Source organism: Arvicola amphibius, chromosome 4, assembly GCF_903992535.2.
Source record: "Arvicola amphibius chromosome 4, mArvAmp1.2, whole genome shotgun sequence".
NCBI classification, from domain to species: Eukaryota; Metazoa; Chordata; class Mammalia; order Rodentia; family Cricetidae; genus Arvicola; species Arvicola amphibius.
The window spans coordinates 121,844,959-121,868,975 of NC_052050.1; the positions used below are offsets into that span (position 1 = coordinate 121,844,959).

Here is a 24,017-nt window from a genome sequence, read left to right on the forward strand (position 1 = left end):
TCAAATATCTCTTAAAGCTTCAAAAATACATCATACAAGAATGCATATTCATTCTCAAGTGGGAAGCACACCTTAAATAAAAATAAATAAATAAAAATGTAGGTACAGAAACGTCACTGCAGCATAATTTATTTTTGCGCTTAACTTACACAAGAACTTGAAATAAATGAAGACCACTACATGATGTCGGTGAGCAACTTTCCCAGCCCTACTTTCTTTCCTCTTTGAACTCACATGCTAACGGACAAGAGGGATTAGATGCAGTCTACTTTTTCTTCACTTGGCTGATTTTGTAGAAAATTATAAACCATGAAATGAAATTGAGTAAATGTTGGAAGTTTGTTGCAAGCAGCACCTTGAGTCAAAAAAAAAAAAAAAAAAAAAGAAGAAGAAGAAGACAGAGGGTTACTGGAGGCATGTACTCGGAACCAAGAAAGATAGCATTTGCCTAGACATTGGCTGTTGCATGCCTATGACCACATAGTATATGTACATATATAATCTACATGCTACCCTTTATAATGGTAGTTAATGGTCACAGAAGAGGAGGAAGATAAGGTGGTAATATAGCCTTTAAAAAAACTTATTTTATTTTATGCATATAAGTATTTGCCTGGTGTCAAGGAGGTCAGAAGAAGACAGACATCCTGAAACTGGAGTACAGATGGTTGTGAGCTACCTTGTGGGTACTGGGACCTGAACATTGGAGCTGTGTCAGAACAAGTGCTCTGAATTTCTGAGTCATTTCTCCAGCCCTTAATCACCCTGGAACATCGGACAAGCAGCTGGTTCCCTTTCCCAATACACTTGCTGTCGCTCTAGTATTTCACTCTTCCAACCCTTTCTTAAGAGAAATTACCAAAGCTTTTATTTTCCTAGCAACTAGAACACCCTCTTACCTATAAGCCCTTTCTAAATGCCTGCTTCCCTTCCTCCCTGCTCTTTCCCTCTCAAGGAAGGCAAGAAGAGTTGTTTGCCAATATGCTTTCTCTCTAAGTTTTGTTCCTGTTTGCACACCTGCGGGGGAGAGGTCCTTCTGCCACGACTTTATTAGAAAAGAATCCAGTTTTAATTCATATAGTAAGATAATTAGTATCTTCCCACCCTGCTAAATGTAAATTTGAGCCTTCTGTGGCTTATCTGTTAAAAGGGAATCATTAAACTGCCTTATTTCATACATAAAACAGCTCCCATAACTTTCTTTGACTCTTCTATCTCAGAACTTAAAAAAGAATGCGGACTTCTTCAAACGAGCTCTTCAAATACAAAAGTGTGGGAAGTAAAAGATCAAAGAACAGCAATGAGCAGTCTAACCTAATAAGCTCTATTGATTGGGAAGCTGCGCATATTCTCCATCTGAAAGCACAGTGATGAGAACCAGCATGGTTGACCTTAAACGCTTCACAGCTGTGACTGGTGCATACGGAAAGCAAACAGAACAGGAGACATGCCAAGCACTGCCACGGTACCTCTGCTGGCCTGTCTGGCTGACTCACTAGTAAATGGTTTTGTTCTGCAGAGCCAAGAGGATCGAAATGATAGAAATGTTTTAATGAATGAGAAAGAAGTAAGGGAGATTAACTTGTCCCCACCATCTCTAAGCAGTAAAAGCATCGGACTAAATTAGCCTGTCAACATGTGCTCCGGCCAAAACTACAGTTTTAGGATATGTGCAGAAGACAAGAACTGACAGCCCAAAAGTAGCCCATGACAGCCAGCAGTCAAACAATGTAAGGTTTTAAGTACATATTTTAACATTTTACAGGTATTGACAGCTCATCATTAACGTTCACTCAGAACTTTACAGACCCCCTTTTCAGATAGAAATGGCATATTTCATGCTCAGACATTTAGAAGTATATTTCTTTTATACTCACTAGTAAATTCAGACAAATAAAAACACAGATCTAACTTACCATAACTTCCTGTCACATTGGCACATATGACAGCCCCAAAGAATTCCGGATAATACTTCTGAATTCTTGAAATCACTTTCTGGCAAGCTATGGATGGGTCATCTCCTCTTCTCATATATTCTACAGCTTGGTAGCTAATTTTAATAGAGGTGACAACTTAATATAAGAGAACAGAATAAACACTAACTTCACTTTAGGTGAGGTTGATGTCAGAAAATCTGAACCGACTATACTGTCACATTTAGAATACCTATGAATGAACACGAGTCCGTAATTCCTGTCATAGCCTTAACATCAGGGCAAGCAAGCCCTGCTACAATGTCATCTCTTCAACTCATCCACCATTAATTTCAGACGAGGACGATTATTTTTGACTTTGGCTGAATAACTGTCATTTTAGTAATACCAGTCAGAAGTCACAAATAGAGGTTACATTCGCATGGGGAACGAAGCTACAATCTCGGGAGAAAAATCCGCACGTGTTCAAAACATCCAGCCGTAGTTATTAACTGAGCACCGTGGCCACACTTCCTACTTTCCCCGGTCCCTTCACTGTGGCCTTGTGTCAGTTAAACACATCATAAGCATTCTCCTCTATGAAGAACAGTGAGGCACTTTTTATTCCCCAAGAATATGGTGACTCAAGGGAATGATTACAAATGAACTGGCAACAACAACAAACCAAAATACCTTACACAGTTTCATGAAAGTCTCTTATGCACCCGAATTCAGAAAACACAGTACAAAAATCGACTGTGTCCTGACATGACATGTCTCTTCATCTCTTCTAAGCACCTCTAAATGGACAAAGGTAAGGAGTCACACCTAGGCAGGAAGCGCAGTAGTATGTCGCCGTCCCCCGTGGCTGCAGCGGCCCCAGCCATGTCATCAGCATAGGCCCCAGCTCCAGGTACTGGTGAGTCTCCTACACGACTTGGTGCATAGAGAACGTAACAATTTAGAACAGGAAACCAAATAGAAACAAAATCATGTTATGAACTGTTATAAAATTAGGGGCTTTTTCACAGCACCACTGGTTATTGCTTTAAGTAGATTCCTCCCTAGATTGCATTTCTGCTTGTTTTTCAACTATAGTTTTCAAATAGCTATGTCAGTTATATGACTTTCTTTTCAGATAGATGTGCAGTATAACAAAACTGATTTATAGAAAAAGATTAAAATATTGGTTTGTTTATAATAGAGAGAAGGTAGTTGGAGAGATGTTGGCGGGCAGAAAAAGAAAAGAAATTTTAATTAAAATGGGAGGAATAAATTCTAGAAATGTGCTACATTTAATAATAATACATTTTATATGTAACCACTAAGAGTATATATTTTAAAAAGCATGTTGGTGTGGGAGAATTATATGTATTCTGTCAAACATGTCTTAAATAAAACACTGATTGGCCAGGCAGTAAGTATAGGTGGGAAAACCAGACAGGAAGTAGAAATGCTGCAATGAGAACAGGAGAATTCTGGGAAGGAGGAAGTTGATTCCTCCTACTCCTGCCCAGATCACTAAAGCAGCAGGATGTGATCTGCCCCACTGAAAAAGGTACTGAGCCACATGGCTAAAACAGGTCAGAAAAATGGGTTAATCAAGATGTGAGAGTTAGCCAGTAAGAGGCTAGAGCTAATGGGCCAATCAGCCTTATAACTTATAGGGATCTCTGTGTTATTTCTTTGGGGCTTGCCGGCTGTGGGGTACCGGATGGGACAGAAACCCCAACAAGCAGGCCCCCTCATGATACAGCATGTGAGATAATACATAAGTTAAATAGCTTGGTTCAACTATTTCACATGTTTACATATCTGAAAACAGCACGTTTTACTCCAAAACTACATACATTTTTCTTATCAATTAAAATTTTAAGCAAAAAATCTGTCATCAGTTTGTTGTATCGAATCACACAGATTTACAGTGACTGTTCTATTATTACACCTTTCTTCATGTCTGCAGTACTTGAATAGTTCTGAATTATTTTCTTACACTGCTTCCTATGTAAGGTGTCAAACTTTTATCTGTTTCCCCTTTTAATAAACCTACCTAATGCCTTTGTTCTACTTAAAAACAAAACAACAACCCTCCTACACACACACACACACACACACACACACACACACACACACTCCACTTCTATTCCAGCCAGCAGAAGCCCTCAACCTGAAGTGTACTACTTGTATACACTGGTTGCATTGGCCGTGTGTTGCGTGTGCTCCTTCAGCCCTCTGTGCTCAGGTCCCAGCCTCCACTACCACTTGACTGACATCACTAACTACTCAGGATCCAGACTAACCCGACACTGCTGAACTTTGAAGCCCTGGCTGTGATGCTTGCTTTGGCCAGTCTCACATGGCACCATGCTTCTTTCACTCTTGTCTGTTAGGTAAGGGTTTCAGTTTTGTGTTTGGTACCCTATAGAAGCCCTCGCATATATAGCTTTACATTGGATACATAGCTGAGATGAGAAATCTGGTCTTGGGGAAACACTAACCCTGGTATTTTGAATTTTAAACCATTTGTAGATGTGCCCGCAGCGGTATGTCCCGTCTTATGGATTACAACCATGCCTAGAGGGTTAAAAAAAAAAGTAAAAGTAAGTACCCAATGTTTCCCTTAAATATAGCCAAATAATGGATCTGCTGATGACTGTTGTAGTTTGAGGGATTGTTTCCCCTGTAATATACATCTTCACAAAGTGATAGAATTAGGAGGGAACTATGGCAGGTGGAATGATAATTAGGGTAACACCGTAATGAGTGATTAATACAAGAGACACGAGAAAACTAGATATGCCACCTATGAGCCAGAAAATGGGACCTCAACAGACAAGGAACCTACCAGTGCCTGTATCTTGAAATTTTCCATATCTACACTGTTGCAAAATACATTTCTGTTCTTTATAATCCATCAAGTCTACGGTATTGAGCTTTTATATGCTGATTCCAGTAAGAAAATAAAGTATGTTCTCTCTTTAATTACAGGTAGAATAAAAGAAAAAATTAAGAATATTGAAAACTGTATCAGTGATATTATACTATGTTAATAACTTGGTTTCATAGTAGCATTGGCCAAAAAAAAAGCCAAGAAAAACAAAAAACAAAAAAACCCAAAACTCATACCCTTACTCTTCAAATGTACTAGGTACTTTCAGTACCTTCTCAAAGGCGGTTCTCCCCACAAAATCATCCATTGGGATTAAGAGAACTTATCAATAATACATCTTAGCAAAATTATTACAAGTCATTTTATATAACAGCAAATTACATGAAATAATCAAAGCATTAAATAATAATAATTTGATAATCTACAATTTAATAGTCAATGGATATTTGGTGTCTTGTGTAAGTAATTACAGAACTTTATAGATGCTAAGACAAAATTATATTTATATTACAAACATGAATTTGTATGTGTTTAAGCTCATTATATTATGTATATATGTGCATTTATATATAGTGAGAGAAAGATACACATAAGAAGGGGGTATTCTCTTGGCATTTAAAATAATGAAAGCTAGCTAACTTCTGGTACATTAATAAAAATGAATATGAGCTACAGAATATCATAACTAAAATAATCAATAAAATTGTATAAAAAGTGAATTACCAATAGTATCATGACCATGGATATCCACTTCTTTATAGGCAGTATTTTCCTTCTCCAAGACACCAGATGGTTTGTAGGGTCCACAGTATTTTGAAGGATCTGGTATAACTTTCTGTAAACAGGATTCATGTGTTTTGGTTAAAAGGTTGTTTTAAGAACTGGCAAATAATTGTGTGAAACTGGTAGGAAACCAAAAAGACATTAGTAACTAAGAGTTCGAAAGTTCATTTAATCTTACATGAAAATTGAGGATTCTCAAAACTGCATACTATCAATGAGAAAGATACAAGACAAAGACCAAGCCAATGGATGTCCTCTTTATATACATAACAATCCTTAGAATAATGACAGACATCAAGTTTTTCTTTTAATTACATATTAGCCACAATGGCGCAAGTACCTAGCCTAACCTTGATCTGTCACAATGTTTCCCAGGTGACAAATTCTGAGATTTCAAGAAAAATCTGCTTTAAAAGAATGTTACCTTTCACTCTAGGTTTATAAGGTATCTAACTACAGACACGTGGCACAGTCAGCTGTAACCTTCACACTGAGAACTGCCCGCTCAAGTTATCATAAAACAAAATTGCGCTGCCCCAAAGTCATGTTGTAAGCATTTTATGAGTTTGTGTTTGGTACCTCACATCTTTGGCTCTCTTTAGTTTCCTGTAGCCTGCAAGCCATAGACTGACCCCTCTGGCTGCAGCCACTAAGTGGCAGTCCAAGACTCCTTTAAATACTAAAAGTACAGGAATACACCAATACATTTAGGTTGTCTGAACAGATTGGTATTAAGCTAAGAACTTAATACAGGTTCAGTACCCCTTATTTGAAAGGTTTAAGACTAGAAGTGTTTTGGATTTTTTTTTTCAGATTTTGGAATTTCTATATGTTCATGAGATATCTCATGAATGGGCAGATGTCTAAGCATAAGATTCACCTATGGTTTATGCCTATCTATATGATTAATCTGAAGATTACAAATCTAGACTTTTAGTTGCACTTGTGATTTGATGGCAATTCATTGAATGAAGCAGCATGGCCTTTGGAACTTGCACTATGGCATTTGCTGGTGCTGAAAGAGTTTTGCACTTCAGATTTTTAGTTTAGGGATGCTCATTTTACTCACAGCTATAACACTCATGCACAAGGTTACCATGCAGCTGTTTTATGAAGAATTTTTTTTTTAGCTAAACCCTGAAAACCTTGGTAATTAGGGTCTAAGGCAGAAACAGATTAGAGACTAAGAAATTCCAAAAAGGAATCTGTGTGGCGAATCTTCTGTGGAACAATCTTTGTACCCTGTAAATGTGTATTACTCTCATTGGTTAAAAAAAAAAAAAAAAAAAAAAAAAAAAAAAAAAAAAAAAAAAAAAAAAAAAAACTGGCTTTTATTTGGGCAGGAGAGATTGGGTGGGAGATACGGACTAGAATTCTGGGAAGAAGGACAGAGTCACAGGAGAGGCAAGCAGAGTTAGAGGAAGCAGGATGGGTAGAATATGAGGTAGTAAGCCACGAGCCATGTGGCAGAGGGTAGATAAGAAATATGGGTTAATTTAAAATGTAAGAGTTAGCTAGTAACAAGCCTGAGGTATTGGCCGAGCATTTACAATAAATAATAAGTCTTTGTGTGGTTATTTGGGAGTGTTGCCAGCACAGGAAAACTCGACCTACAAAAATCAAACTGATTTATGCTAAAATTCCTAGTAAAGAAAACTGATCCCACGAATGACAAACCAGAGACCTAATCAAAATATGGGTAATGTACTGCATATATTTCACAAGGATAATGTCTAAGAAATATTTTAGACTTTGGATTTTGTTTCATGAAAATGCAAGCAAAACAATGTTGATGGTGTCTATTCCATTCTTCACACACAGTGAACCTTCAATTTACAAATGCATGCCTGAGAGCAGGAGTCATAAACCCCAGGGATCACTCAGCATTTTCAATTTGCTCTTTCATGTTGAATTCACATACATACTCTCCAATAATTTGGCTGGCAATTCCGAGCAAGCCAGTCTGAATGAAGAGCTTTTGAGGCACTGGTAGATAAATCCTCATCGGTAAAACCCATACTTTCAGCAAACTTGGTGGCTGGAGATGAAAGAGAAAAGTATAAGCCCATGCATTTCTAAGCAAAACCATGCACTACAGGCATTCTGGGTCAGCCATCTCTCACATGGGGTATAGAAAGACATCTGAGGAGGGTGGAACGCAGGCTTTTAAAGGAGTTTTTGGACGTAAGTAGTTTTCAGGGAGTCATTTCTAGATTTCAGCTTCCCTGTGTCTTTTCTATCACTGATCTATTGGAGATTTTGGGCCGAGTGCATATTTCTGATACTGCCTTACTTCTACCATCTCCATCCCTACTCTGAAGCTCACCCCTCTCATCTACAGAGTTCTATTGCTCTAACTAGGAGAAAAAGAACCGAACAGATGTATGAATTCCAAAGACCAAAACACATCCTTCTCAGAGAGTCTGCAATTCTATTTCAAGCCTATTAAGGTTGCTTCATAAATATATTTATCATTAATATATTTTTTTATTATAGGCTACTTTATGACCTTCTGCAATGGAACTTGGAAAGGACTCAAGGGACAGTGTAAGAGGAGTGTCTATTTTGGCACTACTGTCTGATACAAGCAGCTCTTCCCTGGGTCTCATACCTGTAGGGAGACAACTGACGGTGACCCCATTTCAAGAGAAATCACTCACGGACAGATAATAACGTACTGTTTAAAATGCAGTCTTAAAGACAAAGCAGGATTTAGAAGTAACCTATCCAGCTAACCAGACATGAAATAAAACAGTTGTAATTTTAACTTGGATCTCCTTTGATCTCTACTTCACAGTGAGTTCTACTTTTTTTTCTTTTTTTTTCTTTTTTTTTCTTTTTTTTTTACAGTGAGCATAGACAAAAAGACTAGAACAAAATTTCAGTAGGTTTAAAAATACCTGACTCCCCTACTAAAAGCGTGTGTGTTGTATGCTCCAGGACTTTCCGAGCCACTCCAATTGCATTTTTAATTCTTCTGAGGCCTCCTACTGCTCCCACATCCATGGTGGTGCTGCAAGGCAACAATACGGGGGAAGATTTACGGAAGGCATTTTCTGTTGGTACTTGACCAGAAAAATTGCATTTCTCTAAGCAGCAATATGTTGAAGGCTAAACTCCATCTTACCGCAGCAGTGAAACAACCTGTAAAGTTCATGGATTCCCACAGACAAAATTAAAGAACAGAAAGTCAATTTACTGAATATCTCAACAGCTTATTTTAAACACAGCTTTTAAAAGAGGCCTTCAGGCTTCCGGTTACTGAAGCCACAGCAGGTACAGACGGCAGGTAAATCACTGGGTCCGAGGCACAGCTTTGGATTCTGGGCTTACTTTGTCCTGATGACCTAATATCAGGAGGACCTTTGGGCTTTGCTTTCTTTTTCTTGTTAACTCTTTGTGTTTAGAAAAGACAAGCACCATAAACGTGGAGTGGCCACACTAATGCAACCTCGCACCTCGTTCTCAGAAGACCACAATCCTGAAGATAAGCCAACCTGACACGAAAGCACAGAGACACGTCCTGCAGCGCGTTCTTACCCATCCATGATCATGGCATCCAGGGTGGTTTCCCCAAGTTCATCAGGACTTCCTCCGTAGCCCACTGTGCCATCACACTGTTCCCTCTCACACACAGCGCAGCCATTCTCAACTGCATCCAGGGCAGAACCTCCAGACGCTAATATCCGCCATGCTGTGAAATTCCAATAGGGCTTATTTATAGGCATATATTTTTCAACTTGAAATACAACAAGCCAAGAACATTTTGGAAGGCCTGTTTAAGCTTTTTTCTTTAATATTTATACCATTAAGCCGAAATCTTAAATTATTTTTATCAAATCGTACAAAAGCGCTGCAAGGAACTTAAAATGATACAGACAAAATTATATCACTAGTTACTATTAAAAAGTCAAAGACCTTGGCTCTTAGTGGAAAGTGAATATCTAACAACCTTATCAGTAAGCGTTTCTTCTCTGTAACAAATTCATCATCTTAAACTGGGCAGTGGTGCCACATGCCTTTAATCCCAGCACTCTGGAAGCACAGGCAGGCAGGCAGAAAGATTTCTCTGAGTTCCAGGCCAGCCTGGTCTATAAGAGCTAGCTCCAGGACAGCTAGGGCTGTTACATAGAGAAACCCTGTCTTGAAAAACCAAAACAAAACAAAACAAAAAACAAACACGTCATCTTTAAGAGGGATAATGAAACTCTTTGGCATTTTCAGCTACAGCCTTAACATTTCTTCATTACTTTGTGAGATTGGGTCTTACTATTAGATCAAGCCCAGCTGAAAATCCACGCACAGCCAATGCATGTCTAGAAGTCTGGATTTGCTACCACAGCTTCCGGAGAGCTGGGGTGATAGCCATGTGTCGCACATTAGATTACTAAACTATTCATAACTAACTTGATAGCACTTGTGACAGCAAGTCCGACACGATATCACAACAGCAAACGATGTCACGTGGGCGAATAAATCTCATCTTCGTGCAGCTTCTGAGATAATATTTTAATCATAATTCTCGTTTTCAAAAGAAATGGATAAGATGCGGTTCAAGACCACACAGTGTGTTTCAGAGGTTGCCCAGTTTCGAAAGCAGACACTTTCTCTAAGGTGGCCACATTTTTACAGTGTTCTGTGGATATAGAGTGGGTGTCTTGAAAGGGCAGTCACTTCACTTGTAAGTCTTTGAAGGTTGGTTTTTTTTTTTTAGAAGTGGTTCTGTTCAGCACTGGCAACTAACAGAGAACTGTCCCCTGCACATGATGTTGGACTTCCTTTGTTTATTATTTATTTATTATTGTTGGGGGTCTCTTTTTCAGCCTGATTTCTCATTCTCTCTGATTCCTATGCATCCCCCACAACATACAAATTCCCTTACACTGAATTCTGTAACCAGTTGTGCCCACAGATGTTTAATATGATAGCCGTCTCAAATGTGACAGGGTTGAGGGCTGAAGGGTACAGACAGTCCCATGAAACTTAAGGATAATTTTAATGGATAACCAAGGGTGGAAGCTATCCATCAGTCTCAGCGACAAGGAAAACATGACAAGCATGGATCAAATATCTATGTGTCCACAGGAAATTGTCAATTGTTGCCTAAACTGGAACCCAGAGAGTGCTGAAGAAACAGAAAGCATTCACAAGAGGTGGCGTGTGGGAGACAGAACACAGTACGGCAAAAGACGGAGTGCCACAAAAAGAAAGGCAGGTGACACTTGCAGAGTAAAGCAGAAAGGCCTGAGGGTCACATGTCAGTTAACATGGTGCTGGGAGCAATAAATACACCCGAACCTAACTAAGATGCAGCAGTGGCAGGGAGGATGGAGAAAGGGTCAGGTGCCAAAGCGATTCAGGAAGAAGACTGGAAGGAGGCCCGGGTTCCGCAGATGGCTCCCTCGCCCCTATGTAACTTTAGCAGCAGGGCCGAGCGCAGCTTCCCACAGAGGAGATCGCACAGCGCGGCCACCCACCCCGGGCCGCCGCTCCGCACCTTCAGCCGTTGCATTCTTAAAAGCCCAAGTGTTGAGGACCAGGGGCAGGAGGCTGGAGCCCTGAGCCAGGGCGATGCCCAGCACCAACGGAAGGAGACGCAAAGGCCGATTCGACTTCCGCGCCATAGCAGAACGCCCAGCGGAGCAGCGCGAGAAAAGTCCCAGCCAGCCGCGCGCCCAGCTGGCCAGCACGAGAAAGGTCTCGGCCAGCTGAGACTCTAAATTCGTGATTCTCTTTGGTCCTCGTCCAACTCTCTCAACTCTCGCGAGATGAGGCAGTCTGCTGGCCCCTGGGGGCTTTTTTTTTTTTTTTTTTTTTTTGCTGTAGTTCTGTACTGGCCAGCTATGTGGAGCTTTATTTATTTATTTTGTTTGTTTCTTTGTTTTTTGTTTATTTTTGTGCTGATATGCTGATACATATACACTTTTAGTATTTTACTAAAGTATACTGCTTAGCGCTCACTTAAAGGTAGATTGACCTCTTTGAAAATGAATATGAAATTATGCAACCCTGAGTGGCAGGGCACGAACTTCAGAGAACTGATAGGTACTATTTGACTTCGACATAACTTGCCGACTTAGATGCACAGTAAATACAGAGAATCAGACCTAATTCCTATTCCGGATTTCCTCAAAAATTGAAAATGACTCTGAATACAGGTGCCGTGTTTTTGCTTAGGACCGGATTCGTTCGAGGTGTGTTTGACACATACTTTCCATCATTTCTTCACCATAGCCTCTTGTAGGACGTCCTTTCGTTACAAATCCCTGAGCTGGAAGGGAAGGACTTGCTGCGCAGATAGAAGCATACCCTTTACCTTGCCCACTGAAGTGCAGACTGCTCGCCTCCAGCCAAGAACGCTAACTCCATTCTTTTCGGAAGGTATTTTATTTTATCTTCATGCCTGGCACCATTAAGTACTAAATAAATGTTTGAATAAAAGGAGAAATGGGAGCCTTACATGCGTGGTACCGGCTGCTCCTTTTGATAATTCAGCTGGCGCGCAGATGTGTGAGCATGGACCAGTAATCCCATTGGGGCTCTGGCATGCTTGTCCATGTAGCTGAAGGAAGACATAATTTTAAAGAGCATCTGTAAATCTATCCAGAGTGGTAAAATATGAACTACATGGGAGTTGTGAGGCTTAGAAAATCTTCAAGGTTCTTGTTGAATGGAAACTGAATCTGCAATTTAAACAGCATAAGATAGCCTAGAATTATCCCCAGGCAGGAAAGTGCTATTAAAAAGTTAGGTGTAATTAAAAAGAAACGACACATGATCTTTCTATGGGGTTTTGGAGGAGGACCAAACTACTTGTGCTGTGCTAATGAGCATGAAGCTCATGCTAGGTGAGATGGGAAAGATGGATGAAACGGAATAAGAAAGCAAGGAAAACACTTATTGTCTTCGGAATTAATTTCCCGTAGCACTTGGGTTGTTATTTATAAGTTCAAAGAACTGAGACATGCCTTCAGAAATTATAAAATATAATACATGGAAAATTGATCTTAGTTCCTGCAGCTCGTTGGGTTTTTTTGTTTTGTGTGTGTGTGTGTGTGTGTGTGTGTGATATAATTCCTTCAGCCGAAAGAACCCAGACTCTTACAGAGGCAACAGGGCAAGACAGGCAAATTTCAGGGAACAAGAGAAGGGGGAAAACCCTCCCTCCTGGGATCTTATTTGCCTTTTCTGCTGAGAGTCAAGAAGCTTCAACAAAACTGATAAAGAGATTTGTATTGTCCTAAGGACAGCTCGAACAAGAATGTTAAACATGACAAACAGTCTTTACTTAGACCGGGTGTAACCTTGGATTTTACAGTATTAATACCCCTAGCATATCCTTAGATGGACAAATTTCTGAGATTGAAGGAATTTTATTTAAATTTTAAGTCTTTCTACATTATAAGACCATGTAAATTGTATCCATTAAGGAATGTAACTTAGTCATATGAGAGGGCATGCATACACACACACACACACACACACACACACACACACTCACACACACACATACACACACACACTCATTGTAAAAACACTCAAGCACAGTTCTGCTGAGAGAAATCTTTACCGTGTTTTGGAATTGTACACCATCATTAATAATCTCACTGACTTGGCTCAGGCTGGCTCATTCTCAAATTTGTTTCCTAGACCTATACAAGGTTTGGGGTAACCCTAGGTTGGAAGGAAACTCCAGGTTTTGGGTAGTAAGCTGTATTAGGCTGTGCCTGCCTTCTTCTCACTTATGACAGCTCCTCCCATTGTGTCCACTCTTTTCTTCAAATTCTCTACTTACTTGAAATAAAAGTCTTGTCTAAGATATTCACCTGGTCAACTGGGCGGTGGTGGCACATGCCTTTAATCCCAGAACTCAGGAGGCAGAGGCAGGCAGATCTCTGTGAGTTCGAGGCCAGCCTGCTCTACAAGAGCTAGTTCCAGGACAGGAACCAAAGCTACGGAGGAACCCTGTCTCAAAAAAGAAAGAAAGAAATTCACCTGGTCTTATGGTTTGACCCAAAAAAAAGAGGGGGGGGGAGGGATTTGCTAAACTATATTATTATATTATAATAGGAATATTTAAAAGTCTCAATTTAGCAGCTTTCTGTGGATGTTTGTTCTTAAAATAATATGTAGTCACAAAAGAACCTACCCTCTTTGGTGGCTTTGCAGTGGCTACTGTAGTGCTCCTCACTTATTGCAGTGCTCAGCCACGGAAGTGCTCAGCCACGGAAGTTCTCAGTGAGCTCCCTTTTTCTAAGCTTAGGGCAATCACAACAGCTACATCCTAAAGACATTAATTATTTTAGATAGCTTATTTCCTTTTGCATGACTGTTACTTATTTTTAGCTAGTACTTGGAGAATAGTTTAGATTCAGTATTTCTTTGTGTCTCAATGTAACTGGATCCTTTTGCTTGATATTGAGGTGCGTCTAAACTAAAATGGACATCTGTTAATAGTACACTAATAATACTCAGTAAGTAGACTAGCAAAAATGACCCATAGTTGTTGCCTGGAGGGGGCCTCTTGTTTGTCCTGGCCACCCAGAACCGAAATAACAAGACAGAAATTGTATTAATTAAATCATTGCTTGGCCCATTAGCTTTAACTTTGATCAAGGAAGACCACCTAAGAAATCTCTGGTAGGAACAGATGGCCCAGATGTCTGAGCTCTACATCCAGAACAGATTCAAGATGCTGAGATGATCAAGACTCACAGGATACTCCAGTTAGGACTTGATCATAATTCTAAATTTTCTTTAGGTCTGCATAAGATTATCAGTGCTCCCAGCCAGTCAGAAGTAGCCTGGAATGCTACGCCCACATTCCTCCCAAAACAGACTATGGATATTTTCCTTTGTTTAAAAAAAAAAAAAAAAAAAAAAAAAAAAAAAAAAAAAAAAAAAAAAGAGGGGGAAGTGGTGCGGGGAAAATTGTCTGTATTCTGTCAATCATGTTTTAAATAAACGCTGATTGGTCAGGCAGGAAGTATAGGCGGGTCAACAAGAAAGGAAGTAGAGGCGGGGCTATGAGAACAGGAGACTTCTAGGAAGAAGGAAGCCCATTCCTCCCGAATCGAATTGTCTCCAAATCACAGAAGAAGCAGGATGTGACCTGCCCCGCTGAAAAAGGTAATGAGCCATATGGCTAACATACATAAGAACAATGAGTTAATATAAGTTATAAGAGTTAACAAGAAGCCTGAGCTAATAGGCCAATAAGTTTATAACTTATGGAGACCTCTGTATAATTTCTTTAGGACCTTGCCAGCTGTGAAAACAGGGCAGGACAGAAACCCCAACAAGCTGGCCCTCCAGTGACATAACTTCTTATTGGCGAACTCTTACATATTAATTTAACCCATTTCTATTAATCTGTGTTTCACCACGAGGTTGTGGCCTACCAGCAAATCTCCAGTGGTGGTTGCAAGGTGTCTTCCTGACTCTGCCATCCTCCTCCCAGTATTCAGTTCCATCTTCTCCACCTAGCTCTGCTTTGCCCTGCTCTGCTCTAGGCTCAAAGCAGTTGTTTATTCATCAATGGTAATCACAGCACACAGAGGGGACTCCCGTTTTCCGTTTAAATAAAAAGAAAGGTTTTAACTTTAACATAGTAAAATTACATATAACAAAACAGTTATTAAGCAAGAATTACAGTTACAATATTTATATCTACTTTATCTTTTATCATAAACAAGGAAAACTATAACTATAAATTCTTCAACTCCTTCAAAGACTCCAGAAGGATATGCTATTACATAAGTAAACAAGAAGTACATTGCAAGCAATTTCCAAAATTTTAAAATTGACAGAGACTTTTCGCTGCCTGGACAGTTCCCCAAAGTTCTTCTGTACCTTTGGGGCATCCATCTTCAGCACACAGGCTCATAGTGTCCAGCACACTTTTCCGCGAAGCAGCAAATTTTAAAGACAATTCCACCTATATTAGCAGTTTAGTCAGTCCCATATCATATAATTTTCTTAGGATCTACCCCACTTTCTTATTTCAGTAATTAATTACATGTAACAAATATGTAGTGTTGATGGTTTTTAAAAGCCAGCTATAAAATTATTTTTATTCAAACGTAGAATGCATCATTTATTTCGGTTTTGTAAATTGTCTGTATTAATAAGGGAAATGTTCTTGTAACAATATATCATGCCTCAAGACTTGGATTTTAAAATTTAGGGCAACTGTATGGCAGCTCTGACTAGCTCATTTAATCTTCCAGAGATATGCTTTTTTTTATCTATAATATGGAGATAATAATACTTTTTCTTGCTTTAATAAATGAGGTAATAGTTAGATGAACATTCAAAAAATAATTAAGTAATATGCTTTTGTTTTAATTAGCATTTAACAAATTCTATCAATTAGTGTCTGGGGGGAACAATCTGTATAGAATGCGGAAATACCCATGAAGTGGCTGGATACCTATAATGCATCTTTAAGTGAGCACACAGATTTTGACTGCATTAAATAGGAGCCCAAAATATTTTCCATCCACTTTGAGTTGCCTGAAAATTAGTATTGATGTTTATGAAGATGGTGCATACCAGAGTTGGATGATTTCTGGATTCAAAATGTTTAAGTCTTTCCAAGAATTAAATCTCCTGTTGATCTTAAAAGCTGCTACAAATACTCTGTGTGTGTGTGTGTGTGTGTGTGTGTGTTCAAGGTTGATGGGTGGTAGTTATAGGCAGCCGTAAATTCCCCTCTTTTTCTGCTGAACTTCATGGCTTTCAATTTATCAGTCTCTAAAAGATGCAGAGTTGAGTCTTTCCTGATAGCATTTGAAGCTGTGGTTCTACAGAGGATTTAACGGTGTAGTTTGCAGGGAGTCTAGGCATTTCAAATCTCAGGCTTAAAACACTAAGCCATCCCCTCTGGCTTTTGCGTGGTTTCTGGGAAATCCATTTTAGAAACATGCCCATGTTTTGCTACTTGTTCAAAGCTGTGAACGTGACTTGGCATTGAAATAATAATTTCTTTTGCACAAGTGCCCACTGAACTATTACCTGGGTTGTCTAAATACAGTCTATTTATTTGATTGGCATTTGCTCTTGTCAATTTCAGAGCCTGTAAGTAAAGGTTTTTGCTGGTGTCAAAGCATAGTGGTAACTGTTTCTAATTTGAATCTATTCTTTTTGCTAATCCAGGAATACTTAATGTTACCTGATTGTACATTCTGGATGTAATTAGAGTCATTATACAGAAATGTCATCTTATTATTCTCTGAGAAAATTTTCTTCCCTTCTGAGATATTATTTCTGGGTTATTCTCCCCTCCCCATAAACCATTTGTCACCCCAGTAGCAAATTCAAATCAGACACTTCCTTTTGACTTTTTAACCTTTAAAGTCATCTTAATGATATACAAGGACTGAAATAGTAAAATACTATGTTGGTCTTCACATGATTTTTTTTTTTGCTCAAATTAAATTTTCTGCAACGTATTTTCAACTTGTAATCCTAATCATAGGCCATTGGTATGATAAAGTTGCTATAACGAGGATATGACAGATCCCTGTATATAGTAGCCATGATTTTATAGCAGTTGTTTATGACGCTAAGATGTTTTCCTAAAGGCGACCTATTACTCTAACAGAGGCCCAGGGCAACAGAACAGATTTCCTCTCATCTTCCTTCCAATTTAGAAATCACTTTGAAATATTAACATCAACAATAAGTGTAAACCTCCAAAGTAACCATGTCTTGTAGTAAATTTTAATTTATTAAATTATATCTATTGGTTGATCAGGAATGCATATATCTTACATGGAATTATGCAAGTGATTTGTTCTTACCCAGTGGCACACTTACCACCTGCAATTCTGGAATCTTATATCAGCTTTATAGGTTTTCAGTTGCAAATACCAGTAGACTTGAAGGTGGCTTTTACCTTTCTTTTTCTCGTTCCCTCCCTCTCTCCCTCCCTCCCTCCCTCCTTCCCTCCCTCCCTCCCTCCCTCCCTCCCTCCCTCCCTCCCTCCCTGCCTCCCTCCCTCCCTTCTTTTGACAAGTGACAAGGTTTAGAGAGCTGCTGTAACATTTCAGACTTCCTTGTTTCTTTCTGGCTGTATTACTGTAACTGATGCTCCAGGCTCACAGCCACCTTCAAGCCACGAGATGAGAAAAAGCCAGCCCCCCCCCCCTCTCTCTTTGTCAGGCAAACACAAGAATTTCCAGAATATTATTTTATTCTCTCTGGTCAAAAACATATCATTTGGCCTTTTCAGAAAAGCTTATAATACACATGTCTCTTTCTTTAGTTTTCCTTTCCTTTTTTTAAATCATTAATTTATAGGACTTTCACCTTTCTTCTGAGTCAGTGTAGTGTGTAATAGGAGCCCATATACAGCAGCAGAAGTTCAGGTACATAGGTAACCATGAGGATTAATTCCCTGAAGTTTCTAGAAACTTTTTAAAGGACTTTGGTCTTCATCAGTGTGTAAATTTGGACTGTGAATCAATCTTATTTAGATCCTGAGAATCAAAGAAACCTCCCTCCACTTCAGAATTATGGCTGTGGTACTCAGTGGGCGCTGGAAAAGAAAATGGCAATTCTCCCTTGGAGATAAGATAGTTATTTTTAAGAAGAAGAGATTAAAGGAAAGTGGAGGAATTAATGCTGGATAGCCTTGATCTTCTCTCAGAGCAGTAAAATCCACCTGCCAACTTTGCACCAGTCTTATGAATGGGACTGGTGAATAGAAGTTGGAGCGAGATTTTTTTGAAGATTTATTATGGAAAGTTTCATTTAAAAATGGCAGTAAATAACAGAATAAAGTGTGGAGCATGACTAGAGACTCATTGGAAATCAAGTCGGCTACCGGTGATGAGTGTACAGAACTGAACGTCTTTACCTTTCAGCAGTATCACTTGGAAACAGCTAAATTATAACGTAAAAAGTGAGAGCTGCAGAGGGAATCTAGTTGATGTGAAGTCTATTTGTGTTGCTGATAAAGGAAAAGCATAGACAAGAGAGTTGGAACCTAAGGAGACTGTAATATGTGGTGACATTCCTTTTTGTACATTGCTGACTGTCATTATTGTTTCTTAGTCCCCAAACCAAGCTCAGATCCCAAATGAGCAAGGTGGCTTTTCAGCCCAAATTGCCCTACCATCAGCAACTCTGACAATTATTGCCTTCCTTCTTTTATCCATGCCTTTTCCTTCTTTCCCTCTCCCTTTTTGCCCACCACATTCCCTTCTGTCTATATTCTTATATTTCCCTCTTTGCCAGTATTTCTCTTCCACCCGTCTTAACTTCCTTATTTTCCAAGTAGATATTAGGGGCCTAATTTGCATTGAGAGTATTTTCATGTTATAGACATAGTAGTGAACAAAACGGATAAAATTCCTGCCTTGATGAGACTTACTAAAACTGCTAAAGAAATACATATTATGTCGGAGGTTCTTAGTGTGACTGTAGCCTCTGGCTATAGGTTGGACTATGGGTCTGAATTATTGTCCTATTAAGAGAAAAATTACACCATTTACATATATGGGAAAATGGAGCATTCAAAACATATACATGTGGGGAAATGAACTATTTTCAAATTTGACTTTAACTAAAGAAAGCCAAACCTTCCAGTCTGTCTCAGCCTTGCTCAAAGCCATGTCACAACTTAGAGAAATGCTAAAACCAAGTCCAGAAAATATGCCTTTGCCTTTGGAGATAGTCTTTCTCCTAGAAGGTAGGCTTTCCTTCTTTTGATTGGATTGAATCCATTTTCATCTCCAGGATTAAATTTCCTGGAGAAATTCTCATACCCAGGACCCTTATTAAAACAGGACTTAAAGAAGAAGACAGGATATGCTGGGAAGGGATGCAAATAGCAAAGGGAGGAGGCATATATAGCTTTGAAGGAATAACCTTCAAGAGTTGGAAATGGCCTCCGTGTGTGTTGTGAAAGAGAAGAGCTGCATTTGTCACCAATTTATATTAGTCATCCGGACTAGACAGACTCTAATTTAGCATGAGACATGGGCCTTGGATACAAAAATGTCTTAGGAACTGACCCATTCCTTAGTCTTATGAGAGTAAAGCCTGTGTTGCTCACAGTTTTCTCAGGGGACACCTATGAATGTAATTACAAGTGTTAAGCCATGGGTTCGTAAAAATAAGATCACAGTTCTTCTCTTCATTCCCAGTGTCTTCCTCTTAAGGGAAAAATCATGTTCCTGACCCATGAACCATTAATGATTAAGTTAGCTGGCGTAAAAGAATACAAAAAGAAAGAACAAAGAGATACCATGAGAAGACATCCTTTCCATCTCTTACATTTCCTTTATGAAACAGGAAGAAGGGGGTGTCTTTGAGCTTGACCAAGACCTTCTCCTCACCTCAGATGGGGTTTAACTTGGAAGTTAGAGTGCTAGACACTCACAATCACACTGAACTTCCATTGCGTTGGTGACATTTGGGTTCTTATTTCATAAATTTGAAGAATGAAATCCACTGACCCTAGAGGATGAGATTTGGGAAGAAGTATTTTATTATAGGTAGCATGAGAGGAAGAAGCAAGGCAGAGCCCTCTTACCACAGGAACAGGCCTGGGGAAATGGGGTACTAAAGGCAGAGGCTGCTTGTTCGTTTCCAGCCACCCAGACCCGGAGTAATCACACAGAAACTTTATCAATTAAAACACTGCTTGGCCGATCAACTCAGGTTTCTTATTAACTAACTTTCACATCTTAAATTAACCCATTCCTATTTTATCACAAGGCTTCTAGTTTACCAGTAAGGTTCCAGGGTGTCTTTGTCTTTTGGCAGCTACATGGTATTTTCTCAACTCTAATTTCTCTCTCTCTCTCTCTCTCTCTCTCTCTCTCTCTCTCTCTCTCTCTCTCTCTCTCTCTCTCTCTCTCCTCTCTCTCTCTCTCTGTCTCTCTCTCTGTTCAGATTTCCCGCTTGGTTATATTCTGCCCTGCCATAAGCCCAAAGCAGATTCTTTATTAACCAATGGTAATAAAACATATTCACAACTTTGGTGTGGGAGGTCCTTCTGTCTATGTGTTGCTTTTATTGGCTAATGAATAAAGAAACAAACTTGGCTTGTTGATAGGGTAGAACTTAGATAGGCAGAGAAAACTAAATGGCATGCTGGGAGGAAGGAGGAAGGAGTTAGAGAGATACCATGGAGCCATGGCCATAGTCAGATATGCCAAAACTTTGCCAGTAATCCACTGCCATGTGTCAATATACACATTAATAGAAATGGATTAAATTAGTATGTAAGAGTTAGCCAATAAGAAGCTAGAGCTAATGGTCCAAGCAGTGATTTAACTAATGTAGTTTCTGTGTGATTATTTCAGGTCTAAGCTAGTTGGGCGGATGCTAAGGAAACAAGTTGCTCTCTCTCTCTCTCCCTGTAACATAACATATAGAAGGCAATGAATATCACATCATTTGGCCTATATAAAGAAACTATGAAAAGGAATGGGAAGATGGGTGAGATTGTCAGTCCAGTTGACTCACCTGTGACATGTCTAGGTTTTCATTCTCAGGGTCAGTCATGTCCACCCACAGAGCTTCCAGATAGGGAATAACAAAGAAGGAGCAGCCAGATCTGGCTCCTGGCAGTTCTGGCTTCTGCTCAGGACATTTTTGGAATGACTGCCTTGGGGTTCCTGCCTCATCCAACAGGATTTTATCTCTAGTTCCCATAACTTTCACATTGGTTTTTCTACTCCTCAAAGAGCTTCACTGATAAACAATTTTAGGTAGGACAGACTCACCTGCATCTTTTTTCCCTTTTCAGGGCTTGAGCTGCTCAAATGGCATGGGTTCTTTGTTTCTGTTTTGTCTTTCTTAAGTTGTAAGTGTGTCAAATTCTAGAACTGAACCTAGAAGTTCACTTGAATTTCAAAATGAAGTATAGACTCTGCCTTAGCCATTATTATTTGTGAAATGATATTCAGACTTCTGCATGCCAGACCTTGATTCATATGTCAGTGGACTCAAGACATGGGTGAGCAACTGGAGAATTGTCTACTGAATTCCCAGGGAGAATGAAAAAAGCAATGCTACTCCTGGCACATTCTTCTGTTTCCAAGATGTTTACAGAAATCATTTCATATACAATTACATCTAAGCCTGTGAAAAATTGAACTTATAAAAGTATATTGTCATGTCTGCTAACTAATAACCCCTAGTTACTAAAAGTGGCAGTGATAAACTCTATCATTTATGGTGGAAGGTCTTATTATAAAATACAATTTTCCCTTGCATCTATTCCTACTTTGAATACATGGGAGGATAAACTTCCACTGTATCATGAGGGTAATGCATATATCAAAGTTTTAGCAGCTGCATGGGGAACCTCTGTCAAATTGTAAAGCAAAAAGCTTGCCACTCTATATTTCATTAAGACTTTGAACATACAGTCATCCATCTTACATTTGAACTGTGTCAATTTTCCATGTATCTGAAATACATTCAAATATATTTTCTTTGAGAATTACACTTCATGAAAATTATTTGAGTTGAATTTTAATATTAGTTATGTTTGCTGATTCAATAATAACCAAAATTCCACTATGAAATGAACAATAACATCCCAATAGTATCAGGATATTTCTATAGCAGCTGCTTTCTACCAAGCCCCTTTTAATTCCTCCATCCTGGCAGGAAGTATTATCTATTAATTATCACAGAATTTTAAGAATCTGCTGCCTCAGAATGGAAACTGTTGTGCTGGTTTTTATGTGACGGTAAAGTCTCACATGGTAAGCACCCAGGAGAATCATTACCGACAAAGTAGTACAATATGAATGGCACTGGAATCTTTCCACGTGGCTGCAAACTCCTATCCCCAGCCAGGACCCATCAACGCAAATAGAAGAATGTGAATTACTATTGAGGCTCTGCGTTCACTATTAAGAGCAACTGTGCAATCTAGATTCCAAGACCAGTGCTACCCAAACACATTTTTCTATATTACATAATGTTATCATTTAAATATTGTCATTCAAATGTGAAGACCAGCTGTGCATATCAGGACACAGCTGTTGGGTTGAGGTGAAGATAAGCCATCTGGTGCTTGGTTCTGGGTGGTTAAATTCCAACTGGGGGATTTAACTTCATATCCAGCTGTGATAAAGTAAATTGAAGGCTGCATATTATTCCTCAGGAATCACTCCTTTGGGATAGTTCTCAGACGTAAATTTTAACCAGAGGTGTCATTGATTGGTTTTACACTTTCAACTATAGCATTTGCCAAAATGAAACCAAACGGGAAAAACTACACAGTCATTTCATTGTCTTTCTATGAAATAAAAAAAAAAAAACAGAGTTAAGGAGAATGAGGATTTTCCTTTTTCCTCAAATTATTTCTGTAGAGAAGAATCTGTAGGAAATTTGCCCGACTTCTCCCATTGTTCAGAAGGATGACAAGAACAATCAGATGACCTGTGAAGGCCGAGTGCGAGAGCAAAGCTGGAAGGTAGCTAAGCTCCCACAGTCTGCTGTTTAGTATGTGAAGTATAAGGCAGCAGAATGTTTACCACGGTTATCTCTGTACAGAGAAACATGCTTTCTCAGTTCCTTTGGTTCTGAGAATCCAGGCGAAAGCTCCCAAAACCCTACCTAAACCTTTTGTGTGTGAAGTGCTGAGAAGGAGTTGAGAAGCTGTTAGTCTAGTCCCATGTCCTCAGACAGTCCTATTCTATTATAAATTAATATTCATTTTAAATAGTTACAGGGAAGAAAGATTTTACTGTAACTTATTATAACATTATAGCTAATGATCTATACATATTTTTGTCTGAAGCAAAGAGCAGTAGAATACATCAGTTGATTTGGTATATTTTTGTTATACTAACCTGAATACTCATGAAGGATGAATGTTATAAGCTGGGAAATGGTAGTGCACACCTTTAATCCCTGCACTCAAGAGATAAAGTCAGGAGGATCTCTGTGAGTTCGAGGCCAGCCTGATCTACAGAGCGAGTTCCGGGAGAGCCAGGGCTGTTACACAGAGAAACCCTTATCAATCAATCAATCAATAAAACAATGTAATGAGCGTTTTTGTTATTTTTGATATGTTAGCTTTTATTTATTCAGTATCTGCATGTATACTTATATGAATTATAGAAGGAATTTGTCATATGTGTGTATATATAAGCATATTCACATTAAATGTGTAATGTGTTGAATTGGTTTGCATCAAAATTCACTCGTGTTACCATTCCTTTGATGGAAGTCTGAAGCATTTGCAATAGCTTTCCTTAGTCAATTTCTGCTCCTTGCCAAATAAGTATAAAGCCTGTCATCACATACTCATTTGCTTGCTCTTCAATTTTTATACAAAGAAAGCCATAGTTTGCGTTCTTTTGTAAACATGTTAGACGTGTCTACATGATTGCATGTGGCTGCAGTTCTTTCTTTTCCTTTGTTTTATGACACATTATTCTACTGCTTACTTTTGT

General features: G+C 39.0%; 1 protein-coding gene across 1 annotated transcript; it reads right to left on the reverse strand.

Moving 5' to 3' along the window:
- Window positions 1-113: 113 nt before the first annotated feature.
- On the reverse strand, window positions 114-11,268 carry Aga (aspartylglucosaminidase). The gene is made up of 9 exons (XM_038328481.2): window positions 11,084-11,268; window positions 9,127-9,280; window positions 8,487-8,599; window positions 7,512-7,624; window positions 5,527-5,638; window positions 4,412-4,487; window positions 2,742-2,849; window positions 1,917-2,050; window positions 114-355 (listed from the first exon to the last, which is right to left on the reverse strand). The coding sequence occupies exons 1-9, from the start codon at window positions 11,208-11,210 to the stop codon at window positions 255-257; spliced, it is 1,038 nt and encodes a 345-aa protein (XP_038184409.1). The 5' UTR covers window positions 11,211-11,268; the 3' UTR covers window positions 114-254.
- Window positions 11,269-24,017: the final 12,749 nt, after the last annotated feature.